At 47.2% G+C, this 20284-nt stretch overlaps 1 protein-coding gene across 1 annotated transcript in view; it reads left to right on the top strand.

Moving 5' to 3' along the window:
* The window catches only part of man2a2 (mannosidase, alpha, class 2A, member 2), a 41368-nt gene extending 21355 nt beyond the window's left edge, over nucleotides 1-20013 (top strand). Inside the window, exons 10-21 of the mRNA XM_063196580.1 lie at nucleotides 701-883; nucleotides 2345-2459; nucleotides 2722-2792; nucleotides 3553-3718; nucleotides 4771-5007; nucleotides 6123-6245; nucleotides 7865-8113; nucleotides 11859-12000; nucleotides 13022-13155; nucleotides 15593-15784; nucleotides 17328-17441; nucleotides 18059-20013. Of these exons, the coding sequence (XP_063052650.1) occupies nucleotides 701-883; nucleotides 2345-2459; nucleotides 2722-2792; nucleotides 3553-3718; nucleotides 4771-5007; nucleotides 6123-6245; nucleotides 7865-8113; nucleotides 11859-12000; nucleotides 13022-13155; nucleotides 15593-15784; nucleotides 17328-17441; nucleotides 18059-18211 (1879 nt within the window). The 3' untranslated portion in view covers nucleotides 18212-20013. The remainder of the gene's footprint in view (nucleotides 1-700; nucleotides 884-2344; nucleotides 2460-2721; nucleotides 2793-3552; nucleotides 3719-4770; nucleotides 5008-6122; nucleotides 6246-7864; nucleotides 8114-11858; nucleotides 12001-13021; nucleotides 13156-15592; nucleotides 15785-17327; nucleotides 17442-18058) is intronic.
* Nucleotides 20014-20284: the final 271 nt, after the last annotated feature.

Genomic DNA, 20284 nt, shown 5'->3' on the forward strand with positions numbered 1-20284 from the left:
TTTGACGATTTTGAGAGGAGCTAGTTGCTTATAACTTGCGTCCTTTGACTAGACCTGGGACTGCTCACAGATGCCCTGCTTTGCTCTGCATTGTGTGAGGCCACCTTAGGGTGCACGTGGGGGGTGGGGTAAATGGAAACTCCTTTCTGAGTGCCAGTGTGACTCCTGCTGTGCTCAGCTCTGTATGACACGACTACCTCAAGGTGCGGGTGGTGGTGGGGTGGGAGGAGGAGGAAGCCTTTTCTTAGCTGTGATATGACTCCTCTGCTGTTTCCCTATGCTGTGTGCTATTTCTCTCAAGGTTCAAGAAATCCTCTTTGTCCTGTATAGTATATATGCAGTACAATACGATAGAGCCTGCTGCTGCTGCTTCATTTTGCCCCCCACCTCAGCGGCACATAGATCCTGCATAGAACGCAGAGCTGTCTGTACAGTCTGCTACATGTGTATACCATGTGAGAAACTCCTATTGTGTGCTGGACACCATTTCCTCCATATGTATTTGATGATAAAGTATGCTGTATCACCTCAGCAATTTGAGGTCTGTAGTGCTCACATGTATGATAATAACTTTATCAACCTTGAAGAAATATACATTTTCTTAATCACCTTAGGGGCGTAGAGATCCTTTGCAACAGCCATATGTACACGTTCAGCATACTTCATGAAGTTATCTCTTCCTCTCTCTGTACCACCTCAGGGCTGCGGAGATCCTGTACAGCCTGGCACTGTCCCACGCGCGCCACTCTGCCATGGAGAGCCGCTACCCGGTGTCGGACTACGCCCTGCTGACGGACGCCCGTCGCAACGTGGGCCTCTTCCAGCACCACGACGCCATCACCGGCACCGCCAAGGAGGCCGTCGTCATCGACTACGGAAACAGGTCAGCACCAGAGGAAACTGCTATATCGGGTGTGTGTCTGTGTGTCTGTGGTGGGATATGATTGCTTCAAGAAAAGGTGTAAGAGGTGTGTGTGTGTGTGTGTCTGTCTGTGTGTTTGAGTGTGTGTATTTTTGGATATTACAGATGCAAGTTAAATTGCAGGATTCATCATCAACTACAGTAACTGTTGAGGCTGAGGGGAACTGTTCTTTCAGGCCGTGTGTTTTTTTGTGTGTGCAATGTTATTGCTGCAGGTAAAGGGTGTTGGAGACTCTTGAAGCAGTTTAGGCCCAGAGGAATGCCTTTCCTTTTGAGAGAGTGTTTGAATGCGTTTTAAGGACGTTAAGGCTGCAGGTTAAGTTGTAGGCGCTAGCCGCCATTGCCTATGACAACAGGTGAAGCCGAGGGAGAACTGTGTGTTGGGGGTATGTGTGTCATTGGGGACATTGCTGCATATCGGGTCATTCCATGTCAATTCATATGATTCCCAAAAGGCTCCCCAGCTGCGCAATATTTGACATTCAGGTACCTTTGGACGCCAACTGAAAGAATCCCAAGTATTAGCATCCTACGTCTAATGGTTGTGGACTTTTGGGCGTTTATCTTCCTTCGAACTAAAACAAGAGGTGTCAAAAACAAAATCTGCTTGTAAATTCTGGATGCAATTTTGAAAAGTGGGTGTGGCACTGACAGGCACTGGAGGGCCTCATTTCCAAAACAACATTCTTTCATTTGGCATTAAAAGGTACCTGTACATGTATGGGAAATGTTGGGCAAATCAAAGAGGATCACCTGGGGGAGAGTTTGTGAATTGACATGGAATAAACCTATCCTAAAGGCGTTGGAGGCTGTTATGCGATGTGGCAATTGGTATGGCCAAGGGGTGCCTTTGTTTGTTTGTTTTTTCGTGCGTGTGTGTGCCCGCGCACATATGGATGAAAGTGAATTTATGCCGGTTATGGCTCCAGGTAAAGTTTTTCTTGTGTGTTTTTTGTTCTCTTCTCACATGGGAGATTTCACCCCAGTATTGTTTGTTGTGAGTTGTTGCCCTGCGGCTTGCTTTTACAATGTTATCTGTGGGTATTGTCTTTTCCGTTTGTCTGGGGATGTCTGGACTGCTCCTCCTTACAGGAGCACTTTTATTGCTGTGCGTGCGTGCGTGCGTGCGTGCGTGCGTGCGTGCGTGTGTGTGTGTGTGTGTGGCATTGCAGCAGCAGTTGGAGACAACTTTTTGTATGTGTCTGTGTGTCCGTGAGAAGTAATTGCTACAGTTTCTGGAAACACCTGTGTGTATCTATTGTCTCTTGGTGTGTATGTATGTGAGTACTCACGTGTGTGTGTGTGTGTGTGTGTGCGTGTGCGTGTGCGTGTGTGCGTGTGTGCGTGTGCGCGCGTGTGTGTGCGTGTGCGTGTGTGTGTGTGTGTGTACTCTGCTGGTGTGACTCCTGTGTATGTGTGCAGGCTACTGAGAGCCCTGGTTGGCCTGAAGCGAGTGATCATTAACGCGGCTCACTTCCTGGTCATGAAGAACAGGGATGTCTACCGCTTCTACCAGTCTGAGCCCTTCCTGGAGACGGTGAGAAAGGGACACACACACACACACACACACACACACACACACACACACACACACACACACACACACACACACAGAGAGACAGACAGGGACACGCATACGGCACACACAGACAGGCAGACACACACACACACACACAGACAGACAGGGACACGCATACGGTACACACACACACACACACACACACTATAGTGCTCTCCATTTTACACACTGGTTTGTTGTGTATTGAGACAATATCTTGTTTTCCTGTGTGTGTGTGTAGGATGAGCGGCGAGCTACCCAGGACTCTCTGCCTCAGCGCACTCTGATTGAGCTGGACCCCAACGCCCCCAGGTACATCCACCATAAACTCACCACACAAACACAACTCACCACACCGCACTGCACCGTACCGCATCACTGCTGCTGTCCTCGCAACACTTGTCTTTATTATGGCCCTCTATATATTTGTGTCCTCAAGCACACACTTTGTCTGTATTTGGCACACAAAAGGCATGGTGTTGCTTTGCTGCTGGGTGTGTGTGCGTGCATGCTGCACAGTTTTTTTGCCGTGCGTGCGTGCGAGATGTATGCCTTACTATCACCCCGGGTGTCTGGATCTGTGATATGTATCTGCCCTACTTTCCCAGTAGCGTTTAAGAAAGAGTTGTTGGAGTGTGTGTGTTTGTGCACTTACCTGTGGTATGTGCATCTCCTGCGGCGTAACTGAAGTAAATGGAGACGTTTTGCGCGTGCACCTGGGGGTGTGTTACCCAGTCGCCTAGAACTGTCTGTGCGCTTCTCTGTACTTCCATATGTGCATGTGCTTGCTCAGAAATCTGGTGGTTTTCAACACAGTGGTGCATCCAGTAATAGCAGTTTGTGTGCGTATTAGTGCTTTTGTGCATGTACAGTATGGATATAGTTTCTCACAGAAGCGTTGTAGTCAAGGGGTGTATGGGGATGACCAGTACCACAGACCTGTGACTATCATCATTGTCAAAATAATTCTAAACAGTTTCATATGAAATGCGAGATGAACCTGGTCAATGTGTTGTGTTTTTATTATCAAGGTGCATTCCAAGTTTACAAATCCACATGTGTATTTTCTCAGGTACCTGGTGGTCTTTAACCCGGTGGAGCAGGACCGTCTGTGTGTGGTGACGGCGCTGGTGAGCTCCCCTCAGGTGCGCGTGCTGACGGAGGATGGCCAGACCCTACCCGTGCAGCTCAGCGCCCAGTGGAGCTCCCCAACGCAGATCAACGCAGATGTCTACCAGGTCAGAAACTCTCTGTCTTATCTCTGCCTGGCGACCTGCCTGCCTGCCTGTCAGTACGTTTGTGGGACTAAAGCCCAATTTATGCTCGGAAGCCAAATCGTCTGTGAAGTGTGTCGCAGTGACTTTGCCCCCCATCGCAGAGATTTTGCACACACCTACTCTGCAAAGCTTTGCAGATGGCCGCGGACAGTGCCCCCTGTGATGGGTCCTCTCAGCAACAGCGAGCTACTTCCTTGTTCTAAACTTTCACCGCATTGGCAGTTTGTGAGAGGAAAATGCAGGTTAACATTTGTTAAATATGTTACCCATGCTTTGCCACAATAAGTGAACTTGCAAGCTACAGCGTTGAAGTTGTATACTCGTGACAGTTTGTACTGTGTCTCCATGGAAGCGTTCCACTTTGTGTGAAATTTGTCCTCTTGACAACAAGCCGACTCCAACAGTCTTAACTGATGACATTTCATGAGGGCGAAAAATGAGTTGCTATTTGTAAATATGATGACAAATGCTTTATATTCACTATATTGCAGGCAGTTTAAATATCCTCTTGTTGTCCCTAGCATTGTGACAATAAATAACATTCCTTTTAAACCCTGTGCAGTGCATAAATTAAAACTGTCTGCGAAGAGCTTTCTGCAACAGTCTGCTGCAAGAGCATGCAGAGCCCTTAAGGCCGTCCTGTGTGTTTCTGAATGAACTAGTGCGTTTTCTATTGTGGTGGTATGTGGGTGGATGGTTGCATCATGCTTGCCTGCCATTTCCTTGGCCTGGAAAGATTAAGAGGGCCAGATTGTGTTGTTGAGGATGAGGATCATGTGTATCAGAGAGAAAGAGACAGTATTCATATTGTTGTTGCCTTGAAGCTGTGTGTTTTTCATGGATAGTATGTGTGTGTTAACTCTGCTCTCCTCTGGCCTCCCATAGACTACAGTCAGTGTTTGAAGCAGAGAGGAAAATATTAAGTGTTCATATTGTCCTTGTCTTGTAACTGTGTTTTTTTTTTGTGTATGTGTGTATGGTCCTGCTAACCCTGCACTCCTCTCTCTCCTCAGGTGTCCTTCATGGCTCGGCTGCCTGCCCTGGGCCTGGCCGTGTACCACCTGTACGAGAGCAGTGAGTCCCCCATGACCATGCGCAGCGAGACGGTCATGCGCCTGGCTCCCGGCTCCAGTGCCGTCAGGGGCCTGGACCCGCTGCCCCTCCGCATGCAGACGGCTGATGCACAACCCTTCTTTGTCCACAGCCAGTACCTGACGCTTGGCTTCTCTGGCACCACGGGCCTGCTGGAGGTCAGACATTTTGAAATGGATACTAATGCAGCGCTCTGTAACAATTAGGTAGTTGGTAAACCCAAGTTTGTTCTTTTGACATCGGTTGTAATTGCAACAGTTGGAGACAATACAAGTGCCTGAGAACACTAAAGATCCCGATCTTCCCCAAACTGCTCAGAGTTTGTGTTTTGGAATCCCAATTTGATTGCCTGTTCTAAGTTGTCCAGTTTCTGAAAAAAATGGCAAAAACCATCCATCCATAACTTTTTTTGAGTTAACCCACTGTAACAGCTGTAACTAAATTAACAAGCAAACAAACCAACCAACTAACGGACATTAAAATGCTTGATCGGCCTGACAAGACGGCAAGGGAGCCAGAAAAAGGAAATTGGGGTTACTATAAGAGTTACTATAAGTGTCCCTTGGGATGAACTGGAGGGAGGGTTAATCTCTTGACATGGTCGCTGTAAGATTAAAGCTAAGGCGGATTGTGACCGGGAAGGGAATTTATTACACAGTGTTGAATAGGACCGTAGGGAGAGGATGCTGTGTATACTATGTGTGTTGTTACAGATCAATGCAGAGCATATGTTAGCAGATCACCCCTGACATCTTGTTATCCATCTCTAAATGTAATCCAAGAGGACTGCTTGATTTATTCATAACGTACACGTATCTACTTCTTCCACTCATCTGATGTTCTCACCACTGTTCTGTCATCTCCCTCTCCTCTTTTTCTCTTCCTCTGTTACTTATTTTCCTCACACTCTGCCTCCTGCTTCATTCATCCTTTATTCATGCCCTTGAAAACATCCTCTGTGTTTGTTTATCCTTCGTTTTCTGGTTTTGCAGCTCTTTCAACACTCAAAGAATCAGATTAATCTGGTCCAAAGTCCCTTGGCAGCCCTCTTGAACTGTGATGAGTTAACGGAATAGGAGCCATAACCCAAAATGTAGTGTGCAGGGAGACCATTAAAGACTTAGGATTTAGAGGAATGTTCAAGATTCTGCTACTTTTTACTGTTTGGATGAATCATTCTTACTTCTCTGACTTTATCACTGGCTCACTCACTTACTCTGTCTCTCTTTTTTATGTCCTTGTCTGTTTTTGCCTCTCTGGCCTTCTTCATCAGACCATCCGGCGGAAGGACGAGTCCCAGGAGATGAAGGTGCAGTTCCAATTTGTCACCTACGGCACGCGGTCCTCCAAGGACAAGAGTGGCGCGTACCTCTTTCTGCCCGACGGCAGGGCCAAGGTAGGTCACGCTCCTCTCCCTCCCTCTCTCTGTAGCCCCAATCACAGCCACAACAGGGCCAGCTGGCCTCCCACTGATTGCCCAAGCTGCTCCGTCACCTTTGACTCACACTCTCCTCACTCCGTTTCATCAGTACAGCTTCTGCATTCAGACAGGCCATTCCATTCTTTCTAGATTGTCAGAAAATCAGGTTTTAGATGCTTGCCCTTGAGCATGTATATCTTGTACATACTGTAAGCCACCTTCCCACTGGTCATGGAATTCCTGGAATATCATGGAAAGTCAATAGGGTTTTTTCCAATCATGTAAAATAATGGAGTTTGAGCATTTTGCATATGCAGTCAAAGAATATCATGGAATTTTAACAGTATTGTGCTTTTGTTTTTTGCTCGCAACATTTTTTAATCAAGTCATGCAAACGTGCCTTGCAAATGCAGAAGAGAGTTGACAGAAAATAGCAATTTGAGAGACTGGCTATTACAAATTGATGACCACAGAGATAAATGTCTAATTCTTATCAATATTTTGGGCATTTAGTTTTACGAGAGGTCATGGTCATTCTGTTTTATGGTCAGGGAAAGTCATGGAAATGTCATGGAATTTTATGTCTGATACGGAGTGCGAACCCTGTGTAAGTCCCACATCGTAATATTTAATGTGAGGGAATAGCATGCTGGCTGGTTCATCTAACTGCACTGTTCTCTTTCCATCTTGTCGATTCAAAATGCACCATGCAGCCAGTTTGATTCTCAAAAGCACGAATTCACATGCGAATCACTTGAGATCAGGCTACTTTACATAATGTTTGATAAGTGCAGCTGTTGAGTCTAACTACATCATGCACATGTGCACTGGCTGTACCTGCAGGTAATTGTAGTATAGCAGGTGTTCAGTGGTAGCCCATTAGGACATTTTTCTCTCGGTCTCCCACATCGCACTCAGGGTATTATCATGCATTAGTATACATTAGCATGGCTAGGTGAGATGTGCCCGCTCTGTTGCTATTGGCTGTTTGCTCTGTGCTGAAGGAACCAACACCTGACTGAGGCAAATTTCCTCCCAAGTGAGCATGATGATTACCCAATAAAAGCTGCGGCAGGAAAAAGAGGTTTAGTCGTGCATATGATTTTCCACATTTTGCTACCCGAGACTGCATATATAAAACCACTTTCAATATAGAAAACTCTGAAAAACAAAATGTACTCAATATACTTTTTATTTGTAGTCTTCAGCTAATCATCGTTCTGTTTTTGTCAATTAGTGTGGTGCATGTTAACTGCAGAGGAGGTCTACTACAGCAGTTGAAGAGCCTGTAGACATACTGGCACTTCAGCCAGAAGAATGGGCTATACTATTAGCAGAGTTACCACTAGCTTTGAGTTAACTTTAACCTCTGAGTTTGGTTAGTCTCCAACCCACTTTCTTGGAGTATCAGCCTTGTCCTACTGGTGATAGAGATGTAATTCATTTGGCTTCCTATAACCTTCTTTTGGCGACCCTTTTTCATCATGCCAAGACCGTCCTTATCATAACATGTAAATGTACTGACTGGAAATGGTGCAATGAGATAACAATAAATTCCAATGCATTCCAATATGTGTATTTTCTTGTCCCCTTAGCCCTACACCCAGAGGGAGCCCCCCGTGGTGCGCGTGGTGGAGGGTCCGCTCTTCTCGGAGGTGGTGGCGCACTACCAGCACTTCCAGCAGAGCGTCACCGTCCACAACGTGCCCGGCGTGGACGGCCTGTCCCTGGACATCAGCGTCATGGTGGACATCCGCGACCAGGCCAACAAGGAGCTGGCCATGCGCGTGGTCACCGACATCCAGAGCGAGGACACCTTCTACACAGACCTCAATGGCTTCCAGGTCAGTGGCTCAAAGTTCCTAATGGCAAGGTCATGGAACATAGACCCTCAGAACATCAGCTGGTCTAGGCACTGAATGATGCTCCTGGACAGCCCCACTACTGCTTCTACTAATTGCAATACTTCTACTTCTACTTCTACTACTACTAGAAGTGCACCGAAATTAAAATTTGTGGCCGAAAGTTATCAAAAGTTAGATTTTTCACTATTTTGAAATATTGCTACATCTACTGCTTACAATAAATGTTAAGCCATGTTTTTTAAAGAATATAAATGTGTATTTGAAGTCTTCAAATGTTAGAGTAGAACTGAAATTAGTGTAATTAATGCCCATTTTCAATTCATTTCCTATTCGGCCTCCGATTCGGCCACTCAATTGGCTTTCGGACGAAAACCGAAATTGTCTTTTTTTGCGTTTTCGGCCGAATATTTTCTGCGGCCGAATTTTCGGTGCACCTCTAACTACTACTACTACCACAAGTAATTGTAGGAGCATTTTAGTAGTGTAGTCAGAGACGATCTATATGCAGAAGCATAGAGTAGAGAATCTTTGGTGTAGTGTGGAGAGGGAGTTTATTAATCCAAAGGGAAATTGAGTTCTGAATCTGATTTTACACCTTCTACATCGACCTCAATGGCTTCCAGATCAGTGGGTCACAGGTCATCATGGACGATGGTCACCAGACGAATGAGGAGCACTGAATGCTAGGTCTGGTTTGTTTTCAGTCACTGTTAACAGTGTCGATGTTGTTACACAGTTTGATATGAGCTGGCGTTGTAGTTCAGGACTGCGTTTCCTCTAACGCACCACACCATTTGGCTGAATTTAGTTCTTCACCATTTCACTTCAGTCCCCTTTTGCCAGGGCTCTGGTGTTTACTACCGAGGATTTTTTCTTTATGAAGTATTGTAATGGTGGAGGAGCTAGTCCATTCAAAATCTTAAAAATGAGACGGACATCTACAGAAAACAACTGGGGGCCATCAAAGTCCAGTATTTGGTATTTCTTGACAATGTTTCTGTCGTGGTGACATATGGGCGTTTTATCAAGAACTCTTTAGTCTTCTCTTGAAGAGAGACTTTTAGAATGTTCTCTGATGTGGGAGACCATGTTGTGTAACAGTAAGAGATATGAGTAAATATCATCGTGTGCATATGTCTTTGTAGCCTCCGTGGGTAGGAAAGGTCTGATGTGGTTTGAATGAGGAAAAACTAGCTTTAACTTTGAAGTCGAAGTATTTTATGAATTAGAGAGACTTTATTAACGCAAGAGGGAAATTAAGGGCACTTGAGTTTTAGAGTCTGTCTGGATGCTGAATTAAGGGCACTTGAACTTGAGAGTCTGGCTGGGTGCTGTGCTTAAAAAGCCTTAAGTGAAATATGCAGTGCATTCTAATGAGGGAAGGTCAGTCATACACGGGTGAGCTATTGTGGTTTTCAAGGTAGAGAAATGTGGGCAAGGCCACTTAACCCAAGTCCCACCCCAGAAGACCTTTACAATTGAGACTACTTAAATGCACTATTTCATAAATCATTTCATCACATAGCCTAGCAGAATAAACTTCCCTTCTTTGTCTTAAACTTTTAATGCGCTTGCTTTTGTACCTGAAACTACCTAATTGGCATAAAAAAAAACTTTTAAAAGAATGAACAGTGTGAAGAGATGAAATGAAAAGGTTCTGGATCTCTGACCTGCTGCTGAAGCAGTCGGCAGTGCTACATCCCACAGGGACAAGTTGTGTGAAGGCAGCCATGCAGCCATCCAGTCAAATGAAACTTCTTCAAGGGAGCGTGTGTGGGGGCTGCGAGGGTTCTGCTCAGATAGGACTGTGTGTAGGGGGGTGGGGGTTGGGGGGGAAGCTCTAATTAAAGGCTAGCTTGCCAAGGGGAGTCTGGCGCTACTGCTGTTGCTGTTGCTGCTGCAGGAGTGAGTGTCCACAGAGTCTTGCCTCTCTGATGGGTTGTGGCAGCACAGCACAGCCCACAGATGGAGAGGAATATGAGTAACCGCTGCAGCTTCTCCTGCAGGCATCTCTGAGGGCTTGTGGAATGGTGTGCTGGTCTGCTGTTGTGGTAGTTGGGGAATGAGCACAGGAAGTGGTCTGTGGCCATCGTGGTTGGGTGGATTGTAGACATGGACATGAATATGAGCTGTGGTGTGTTGGTCTGGGAACTCAATTAAAGTGGATGGTTTGAGCAGTCCAGAGAAAGAAAGTAAGCAGCAAAGTGGGAGGGAAATATGAGACTGCTGCTGTGCAATGTGCCATAAGATTTTAACATTTCAGCAGGACTTACATTTTTTTCCCTAAAAGACAGATATTGTCAGTGTAGTTCGGGACATACGAGTGTGATGGCTCTTTTCACCGTGTTTTTATTTATTTATTTATTTTAAGATTCTGAAGTAGTTGGAAGTTTCTCAATAGTTATAGGGAGGCCTGTGGAAGATCAAAGGAGTAAGCACGGCTGCGCTGACATGAATGTATGGATGAGCTTTTCAGCATCTTGCTGAGTCACAATGGATTGTGCTTTGTAGATATTCAAATTGTAGATGAAAGAATCGTCCTGGGTAGACCTCTACTGTCAGATTTAAGCATACAATAGAGTTTAGAATAGCAAACAAATGCTGCTTCTGTATGCATTACAGATAAACAACATTCATTTTGATTATAAATGCCATTGTTAGATATTGCGTTGCATTTTTGAGCCTGTATTGTTGTGCTCTTGATATATCCTTGGTTGTGTTTACTTCATGTTAAATACATGTGACTCATTCAGGTTACTACAAGGGCTAAGCCAATTGAATATTTAATATACCGGTAAAGTGGTGAGATATAATCTTCCACTTGTTGCTAGGTTGCCTCATACTCTTAAGCTGTTGTCTTATTAAATATGTTGAAGTGTGTGGTTTATTATTAAGTAGAATGGGAATGCAATATAGCGTTATAACCGGAACTGAGAAATATTGCAAGGCATATGTGTGGCCAACTCATTTGAAATCAAAGGCACAGCGGCAAGTGGAAATTGAGTGTTGAAAGTGAGGGCTGATTTGACACGCTGCCAGAAGCAAAGTTAGACATTACTGCAACTTGTTTCATTTCAGAGCCGTTTCCCATTTAAATGAATGCAACCACTGTGATGTGCTGTAATTAAGCATATACATTATGCAGCCATTGTCCTGTAGCTATAAACATATTGGCAAATGGAAGTGCAAGCTGTTGTTTTAACAAGGACATTCTGCGTCTGCCATTTGCTGTGCTCTTTAGTCTTGAGTGTGCTAGTGTGAACGGCCGTTAATCTGAGTCTTTGAATAAAAGTGTCAGCTAAATGTACTGTAATGTGATATAGACTGAATGACTTGAGGAGAGGAAAGTAATTTAAGGAAGTTGTTTTCATTAGTTCTATTTATTTATTTATTTTTAAAAGCCAACAGTGTTGCCCTTGTTATTTGTCCCCTTGTCACTTCTCATGCAAATAATCCTATGATGTTCTTGGACGAGGTTGCTTTAGGGGTGATATGATGTGATGCACAGTGCCCTATTCTCTTTAGACATGCCTGGTACAGTAGTGCCCTTGTCTTATATAACAGGTAGTGCTACAAGTGTCTCTTTCGACACATCAGGTATATGGTACTACACTTTCCTTTTATTGCAGTTCTGGTGCAGTGCTAGCCTCTCACCGCGCAGGATTTCTGCATTGTATAAATACTTACATTTCTTCGGCTCTCTTTCTCTTTTTGGTCTCCACAGATCCAACCCAGGCGGTACTTCCACAAGCTGCCGCTGCAGGCCAACTTCTACCCAATGCCCACCATGGCCTACATCCAGGACAGCCAGCAGCGGCTCACACTGCACACAGCACAGGCCCTGGGGGTGACCAGTCTGGACAGCGGTCAGTAGCAACAGCAGCAGTAGTATCCTCCACTGACTCCAGCATCCTCACTGCCTGACATCCATCACCCGGCTGGAAACGCAATTAAATTAAACTCTCGTCTTTCCCCTGTGCCTCCCCCCCACCTCTCTTTCTCTCCGTTTTTTTCTTTCCTTTGTCTCTATCCCTCTATCTGTCTCTCCTTTGCCCTTTTCACTCCTGTCTTCATTTCCTACCTTAAACACTCTTTCTGTTCACTGCCCTCTCTGTATCCCCCTCTCTTCATTTTTCTCCATCTGTCTTTTTCCTCTTTTGCCTTTTTACTCTCCACTGTCCACTTTTCACCCCCCCCCCCCTCATTCGGTTGCCTCTTCTTCTGCCCCTTTCTTTTCGCCTCTCCTCATAACCCTTCCATTTTTCTACTTGATTGCCTCGCCCTTTTCTCTGTTCTCACTTTCTCATCGACCTCTCCTCTGTTTTACCTTTCCCCGTCCTTCTCGGCTGCTTTCTTCTCCTTTCCTCTGTTCTCTCCTCTCCTCTCCATTCCTCCCCACCTCTCCCCATCCTCCTCTCCTGTCCCTCTCATTCTCACCACTGGCTCTCTGCACACTTTCTCCCATTGTCTGTCTTCCCCTCCCCTCTTGCCCCTTTTCCTCTCTCCTCATCCCTCTCTTGCTCTGTCTCCTCTGTCTTTCCCTTCTCCCCTTTCCTCTCTCCCTCTCTTCCTGTCCTCTTCTTCATCTCTGAATCATCCTCCACCTCTGTCACTTTCTCCTCTCTCCACCTCCCCCCTTTCTCTCTCTCTGTTCTCCCCTCCTCTATCTTCTCACCCTCTCTTTCCCGCTCTCCTCTCTCTTCTCTTTCTCCTCTCTCTCTTATCTCTCTCCTCCTCTCTCTGTCTGTCTTTCCCCTCTCTCTCTCTCTCTCTCTCTCTCTCTCTCTCTCTCTCTCTCTCTCTCTCTCTCTCTCTCTCTCTCTCTCTCTCTCTCTCTCTCTCTCTCTCTCCATATTTTCCCTCTGTTCTCCTGTCCTCTGGCCTCAGGTCAGCTGGAGGTGATCCTGGACCGGCGTCTGATGCAGGATGACAACCGTGGTCTGGGCCAGGGCCTGAAGGACAACAAGAGGAGCCTCAACCGCTTCCGCCTGCTGCTGGAGAGGAGGCCTGGTGGCAGCCGGGTAAGACAGATGGGGCCTGTCTCCTTTAGCCCGCTTTTTTTTTGCCTCTCTCCGACTCTTTCTCGCTCTGTTTCTGTCTCTCTCCATATCTTGCTGTTCTCTCTCTCTCTCTCTCTCTCCCCATCTCTCTCCATCTCTCTTTACTCTCTTTCTTTCTCGTTCTCTGTCTCTCTCTCTCTCTCTCTCTCTCTCTCTCTCTCTCTCTCTCTCTCTCTCTCTCTCTCTCTTTTCTCCTCTATGTGTGTGGAGCTTTAATTAGTGCCATTTTTATTCCTTATATTTCCTGCTCCTGCTGTGAGGCTCAGACAGGGAGGCCAGAGCAAGGACAGGATGAGGCATCAGGGTCATGTGTCCTCCTGCTCACAAGAAAAAAAAAGTTTCTTCTTTCTGTCACTTTTTGTACTTTTCTCTCCCGAATTAAACTGTGGAGCTTTGTCCTCTTGTCCTTCAGTGGTGCAGCAGTCTCTGCTAGTGCGTAAACAAACGGGCTTAGGGGTGCATGTTGTGCCCCTGCAAATCACCATTACTCATTATTATCTTTCCCACTTGGGTCCGCGATGTGGATGTGTCTGGCAACATCCCGGAGGACCAATCAGCGAACAGATGGTGCGTTTATGACTGATGACATCAACTCTGTTTGCCACTCTTGTGCGCTTATTGGTCCTCCAGGATGCTGAAGACAACAGCCATGTCTATGGAAGCCCAGAAAGGCAGTGCAGTTAGGAGGGGGCTTGTTTTGACCAGACAACAGAGGCAGAGGCAGAGGTGTGGGTGTTGGGAGTGGGTCTTCAGTTGGCCTTGCACACCGACAGTGTGTCGTGTGTCATCCCATTCAAACACAGCCCTTTCAACACTGTGCAGGGAAAAATGGAAAGACTCCTGCTGTTTTGCTCTTTTCAATGGGACCACTCTCACAGCACGCTCCCAAGTTTCAACGTGGACATGTCTGAGCTTCTATGTGTGGGCCCTTCGGGTCACTGTGCAGACACTACTCTTTGGTGCTGAAGGACTAATCTGTTTTCATGCATGCTAAATCACAACTGGGCATGGATAAATTCCGACAAGTTCACCCACATACCCGTGCACACAGACTTTGTCGATATGAAAGGGCTGTTACACTTCTCCCCTCTGTCATCATCACAAATCATTGCTCTCTTCTCCTTCATTACTTTCTTTTCACACTTGGGTCTGTTTTTTCTCCTGCCTCCCATCACTCTCTCCTTTTCTCTCCCTTGCATGCCCTCTCTTTCTCTTCCTTGCTCCCTCACTATCTTTCTCTTTCTCGTTTCTCCCCCCCCCCCTCCTTCTGCACTCGTTCAGTTTTCTGCCAACGCGGGCATGCTCAACAAAGTCTCCTCCAACGTCCACTCGTTTTTCTCGGGCATGTTCGGAGGCGATTCTAAAAAGGTACCCGTTGCCTCGGCAACTGTGTGTGGAGCATAGCACATGAGTTTTGCCTCCCAAAAGCCCCCCTTCCCTGGTCTAGCTAGCCATCTGTAGTCTAGCTAACCATCTATCACACCCGGCCCGAGTCAAGCATGCCTTCCCCCATCTCTCCCCCCCACATCCTGCCGGTCCCCTGTCTGCAGTCGAGGTGACCTTGCGGTTGCCCTCCCATGTGGTGTGGCACACCGGGGACTTGTGAAGTGCCAATACCTCCTCCACCTCCCTCTCTTTGTGCAGACCATGCTGCCGCTGCTGCTGCTGCTGCTGCTGCTTTTAGCATGGAGTTCCTGTTGGTCAGTAGTGGAGTACTATAGCTCTCTCTCTCTGTCTCTCTCTCTCTCTCTCTCTCTCTCTCTCTCTCTCTCTCTCTCTCTCTCTGTCTCTCTCTCTCTCTCTCTGTCTCTCTCTCTCTCTCTCTCTCTCTCTCTCTCTCTCTCATATTAGTATGTGTACAGTATTAGTAGAGTACTCTCCTCTCCAGTGGAGGTGACCTTGCGTCTTCCTCTCTCCCTGGTGGTATGTGGCACGCTGGGGACTCGTCTAGCTGTTGGGCTGGTGGTCATCCTCACCTCCTCACACACCTCCTCTCCTCTCCTCTCCTCTCCTCTCCTCTCCTCTCACCCAGCAAGGCAGGGGGCCTGGGAAGGTCAGACTCTGTGTGAGACTCTGTGTCTCACACCCTCCATCCCTCATGGCCTGACTCCCATGCTTCTGCTGCTGTAGTAGTGTGAAGTCATTTAGTGGAGTTAGCACAGCCCAGCCCCACACTGGTCTCTAGGGCCTCAGGTGTGGAATTACCCTCGCTATGGAGCAGAGTGCCAGTCCTATTCTCACTCTCACTCTTACTCTCACTCTCACTCTCTCTGTCTCTCTGTCTATCTGTCTCTCTCTCTCTGTCTCTCTGTCTCTGTCTCTGTCTCTCTCTCTCTCTCTCTCTCTCTCTCTCTCTCTCTCCGTCTCTCTCTCTCTGTCTGATATCATGTTGTTCCAGGCCATGGACAGTGAGCCGCTGAGCTTCCCTTCGGTGGTGAGCCACATGACGTCGTCCATCCTGAGCCACGAGGTGTTGGCGTTGCCCGTGGTGGCCAAGCACGGCGTGCCCCCGCTGCGCACCTTTGCGCCCCTCACCGCTCCGCTGCCCTGCGACTTCCACCTGCTCAACCTGCGCACCATCCACAGCAAGGTCAGCCTCGGGGGGGTACACATAGCATGCTCACATATACTCAATCACATGCAGGCGATATGCGTTTGTGTGTAGACACTCGCATTGCTTGGAGACACACCCCCAGCCTGGGTCTTGCCATATATGTGTAGTTCCGCTTAGCTCCACCAGGAGGCAGCTCCACACACTCAACACACAAGTCTGGCCTTGCCGCCAGCATCATTCGGTACGCTTTTTGTCCTCGAACGGGCCAAATGGCGAACGTGCATTGTACTGTAACTCCCAATGCTTCGGCTTCTTCAGGTGAGCATCAGAAATAGTACATTTGGGCATATGACGCACACATATTTGCCTGGACACACAAGTAATTTGTGTGGACACGTACACACGCATTCTACAGCTGTGCACGCACACAGACATTCATAGGCACTCATAAAGAATCAGTTCTTCGAAGTCTCTTCCATCTTCTGTCCAAGCCAAAAGCCTAACGCCCACTACTTTGAACGATCTTGCCGTCTCTGATCAATGACCTTGCTACAAGGCACTCGTGTTTGTCTCAACCATTGATTTTTTTCAAAGAGCAGCGTAGGCTGTAGGACGTCTTGCATAGAAATCTGTTTTATGTGTGCCATTCTATATATTTCTGTAATTTATTTATCTTGCCATATTGTAACCGATTTGACATTTGCATCCAGAGGAAAGTGTTACATGAGAACACGCATGCACATGCACACACACACACAGGACACATTTTCTCATCAATTAATTCATCAAGACAGACATTGACCGATTAATCAACGAGGAGAAAAAAATGTTAGCTGGTGTCCAGCGTTCATTTCCACTCAATCTACAAATCCAAAGACGGGCACACAGACACACCTGCCCCGCCAAACCGCACCACGCACGCACTCACAACTAATTGATTTCCAGCCAGCGTCAAAATGAATTTATAGGGGTCATCACATGCACATTGGCACTACTGTCGGGCCTTTGTCTGATTGTGAAATATGCATGCCTCTGTCTTGCATTCTTATGCGTGTTAAAGTATGCGGGGGGGTTGTGCATGACGCAATTCATTTTCTAATTGTCATTTGCATAATGGTGTGTGTGCATCGGTGTGTGTGTGCAGTTCACTTTGTAATTGGTATTCGTGTTATGGCATATGTTTTGGTTATGGTGTATTTGTGCACCTACTGTATGTTTATATGTTGCAATCCATTTTGCAATTGGCATTCGTGCTATGATGGCTGTGTGTGTGTGTGTGTGTGTGTGTGCGCGTGTGTGTGCGCGTGTGTGTGTGCGCGTGTGTGTGCGCGTGTGTGTGCGCGTGTGTGTGTGCGCGTGTGTGTGCGTGCGTGTGCGTGCGTGCGCGTGTGTGTGTGTGCGCGTGTGTGTGCGCGTGTGTGTGTGCGCGTGTGTGTGCGCGTGTGTGTGCGCGTGTGTGTGCGCGCGTGTGTGTGCGTGCGTGTGCGTGCGTGCGTGTGCGCGTGCGTGCGTGCGTGCGTGCGTGCGTGCGTGCGTGCGTGCGTCCTTGGGTAATTGTTATGATGTGTTTGTCCCCCAGGAGGATGCCCAGAGCCCCTCCCCCTACACGGCTCTGCTGCTGCACCGTAAGGCCGTGGACTGCAGGCTGGAGGCCCAGAATCTTGGCTTCAACTGCACCACCACACACGGACAGGTCTGAGGACACACACACACACAAACATGCACGCTCTCTCTCTCGGCACTCACTCACTCACTCACTCACTCAGCTTTCACAAATACACAAATACAACACATACACAAAGACCTAATACACATAATACAATTATTGCACATTTCAGTACACATATCGCACCCACCTGAGTACAGCAATCAGCCATGTACTGATTGTCAAAATTATGTGTTATTCTGTCCAAAGTGTACTAGCAAGTGTAAAGGCCTCATTCAAAATTGACCCCCTCATCAATGAGCACCACAATCATATTGTGATTCAGTGTGAGTAGCTGTTGATTACATTGACCCTGACCCAGACCTTAACTGTGTCAGACCTATTATTAAAATCAGGTTGTTTATTTCCAACTGTGCTATTGAAAACAAACCACAGTCCAGTTGATTTTATTTTTTCCCCATCTTACCATTTTTTCAAAAGCACGTTCAGAGGTAACCTGTTTTGCAGCTCACTTACAGTTGTTCCTTTTTTCTCTTTACCACAATCTCCCCCTCCCCCCCCTTTTTTTTTTTTTTTTACTCTCTCTCTCACACTCCATCCTTCTCTCTCCCTCCTTCACCTTCCCTCGGCCATCTCTTCTTCAGGTGTCTGTCTCCAGTCTATTCCGGGGTCTGGACCTGCAGCTGCTGCAGCCCACGTCTCTGTCGCTGCTGTACGGGGGCGCGCCGCTGGCCAACGACTCCTCCGTCACCCTGGAGCCCATGGAGATCTCTACCTACAAGCTCAAGCTGCGCTAGCCACTATGCCACATAAACACGCACACTTGGACCCCACCTCTGAAGTGGAGTCAGGGATGGGGCCTTTCATGTGATGGAGAGAGGTGGGCTTACCTTTTGGGGGAGCCCTTTTTGGCCTCTCGGGTTCCCATGGCTCGATTTCATCATGGACTTCAGAGCGCTCTCTCTTCTGAGCTCCAGTGTTCAGCCAGACCACCTAGGCTTCTCCCCTTCCCCTTATTCAAGACACTCACCAAGACAGTAATATGAAGCTCACTGGGTAAGTGTGAAGAATAATCTGGAACACTTAAGGATGGATTGTAAAGTGACGCACATTTAAAAAAAAAAAACACCATTTGGACCTGACGCAAGGTTGAAGTCGCTGTGGTGGTGTTATGTCATCTATGCCAGGTCCAGTCTTCGTCCCATGATGCCATCTCCATGATGCAAGACACAGCAATGTAAATAGTGTAACATACAGACTCCTGGGATTGGGAGCAATGGGTGGTGGTGGGATTTAGGATTTAAGGGTTTGGGGATTGGGCTTAGGTAATTTTAGACCTTCAGTGCAATTTCTCTGAATCTCTCTCTCTCTCTCTCTCTCTCTCTCTCTCTCTCTCTCTCTCTCTCTCTCTCTCTCTCTCTCTCTCGGTTTTCTACTCTCTTGGCCACGTTAACTGTGTGAGAGACTCGATACCCATGACATGAGCTTTGTGCAATGTTCACCTTTGGATGCCAGTGGATTAAAATGAATTGTGTGTGTGTGATGGGGGGGGGGGGAGTGATGTAAGAACTCGAGGTGTCTTCCCTCCACGCTCCCTTAAATGAGATGGGGTGTGGAGGCGGAGTTAAGTAGTGTAGAGTGGCTTCCCAAAACAACAACGACTAGGACCACCAGGCTCCTCCTCACCAGGGATTTCCCATATTCTCCCTTCTCTCTCCATAAAACTAGATTGAATGAGAGGGTGGGGTTCACACACACACACACACACACAACCTTGATGGCTCCCTCCACGCTCTGTTAAATGATGGAGAATGAGATGTTGTGGTTGGGTAGTGTCGAGTGACTTCCCAACAGAAGAACGACCAGGACCACTAGACTTCTCCTCACCAGGGATTCTATTCTAGACCCCATCTTCTCCCCCCTCCCTCCCCACTCACTATGGAATAGGACAAGATGGAGTTTTTCGCTACAGAATCTCCATTTAGGATTTCAATGCCTTGTTCCCAAACTTGGTGTTCTCTGTTCAAGATGGAGCTTGTGTCTACAGTATGCCCATTTAGGACACTTAGAAACAGACGTTAATGCCTCGTCGTTCCCCACCTCAACCAGGTGTTCTGTGGGCACCGAAGGACAGGTGACACATGGGTCGAGGTCATTGTAGATGGAACTGCCCATCTTCTTCTGTACGTAGACTTTTTTGTGGATCTTAATGAACTATCTATGTCATCGAGATCTTCACCAAGGACCCATGAAGTTCTGACTTCTAACATTGTACGAGTAAAAGCTGCCCTTTTATCGATGAGTGTTTGCGACCTCGTCGTACAGTTGGACTGTAGAGGCCAAAGCACTCGTTCATCCGTTTTGTTCCGTTTTTTTTTTTTTTTTCTTGCAAGCCTGGAATAGTGTTGTGTACCATGCTGTATGCAGTAGAAGGTGTTGTGTCATCATTTAACACAGAGGAACACTTTATCAGCAAGTAGCTGAACTGAGTCTTTGTCATCACAGCCTGTCTTTGCCGTTATTTGGTACTTCTGTGAAGGCTGACATGGAGGTGTGTGTGTCTGTCTGTCTGTCAGTGTCGTGTGTGTGTGTGTGCGTGTGCGTGTGTATGTGTGTGTGTGTGTGTGTGTGTAGAAGAGTGTGAAGGGATAGCCGAGGTGTGTGTGTGCGTGTGTGTGTGTGTGTGTGTGTGTGTGTGTGTGTGTGTGTGTGTGTGTGTGTGTGCGTGTGCGTGTGCGTGTGCGTGTGCGTGTGCGTGTGTGTGTGTGTGTGTGTGTGTGTGTGTGGTCAGGGGGAAGAGCATGATGGGAGAGCTGAGGCTCTGGTAAGCTTGTGCTATCTGGTACTTCCTGCTACAATAGTCGCGGTGC

This window comes from Engraulis encrasicolus, chromosome 4 (genome assembly GCF_034702125.1).
Source record: "Engraulis encrasicolus isolate BLACKSEA-1 chromosome 4, IST_EnEncr_1.0, whole genome shotgun sequence".
NCBI lineage: Eukaryota > Metazoa > Chordata > Actinopteri > Clupeiformes > Engraulidae > Engraulis > Engraulis encrasicolus.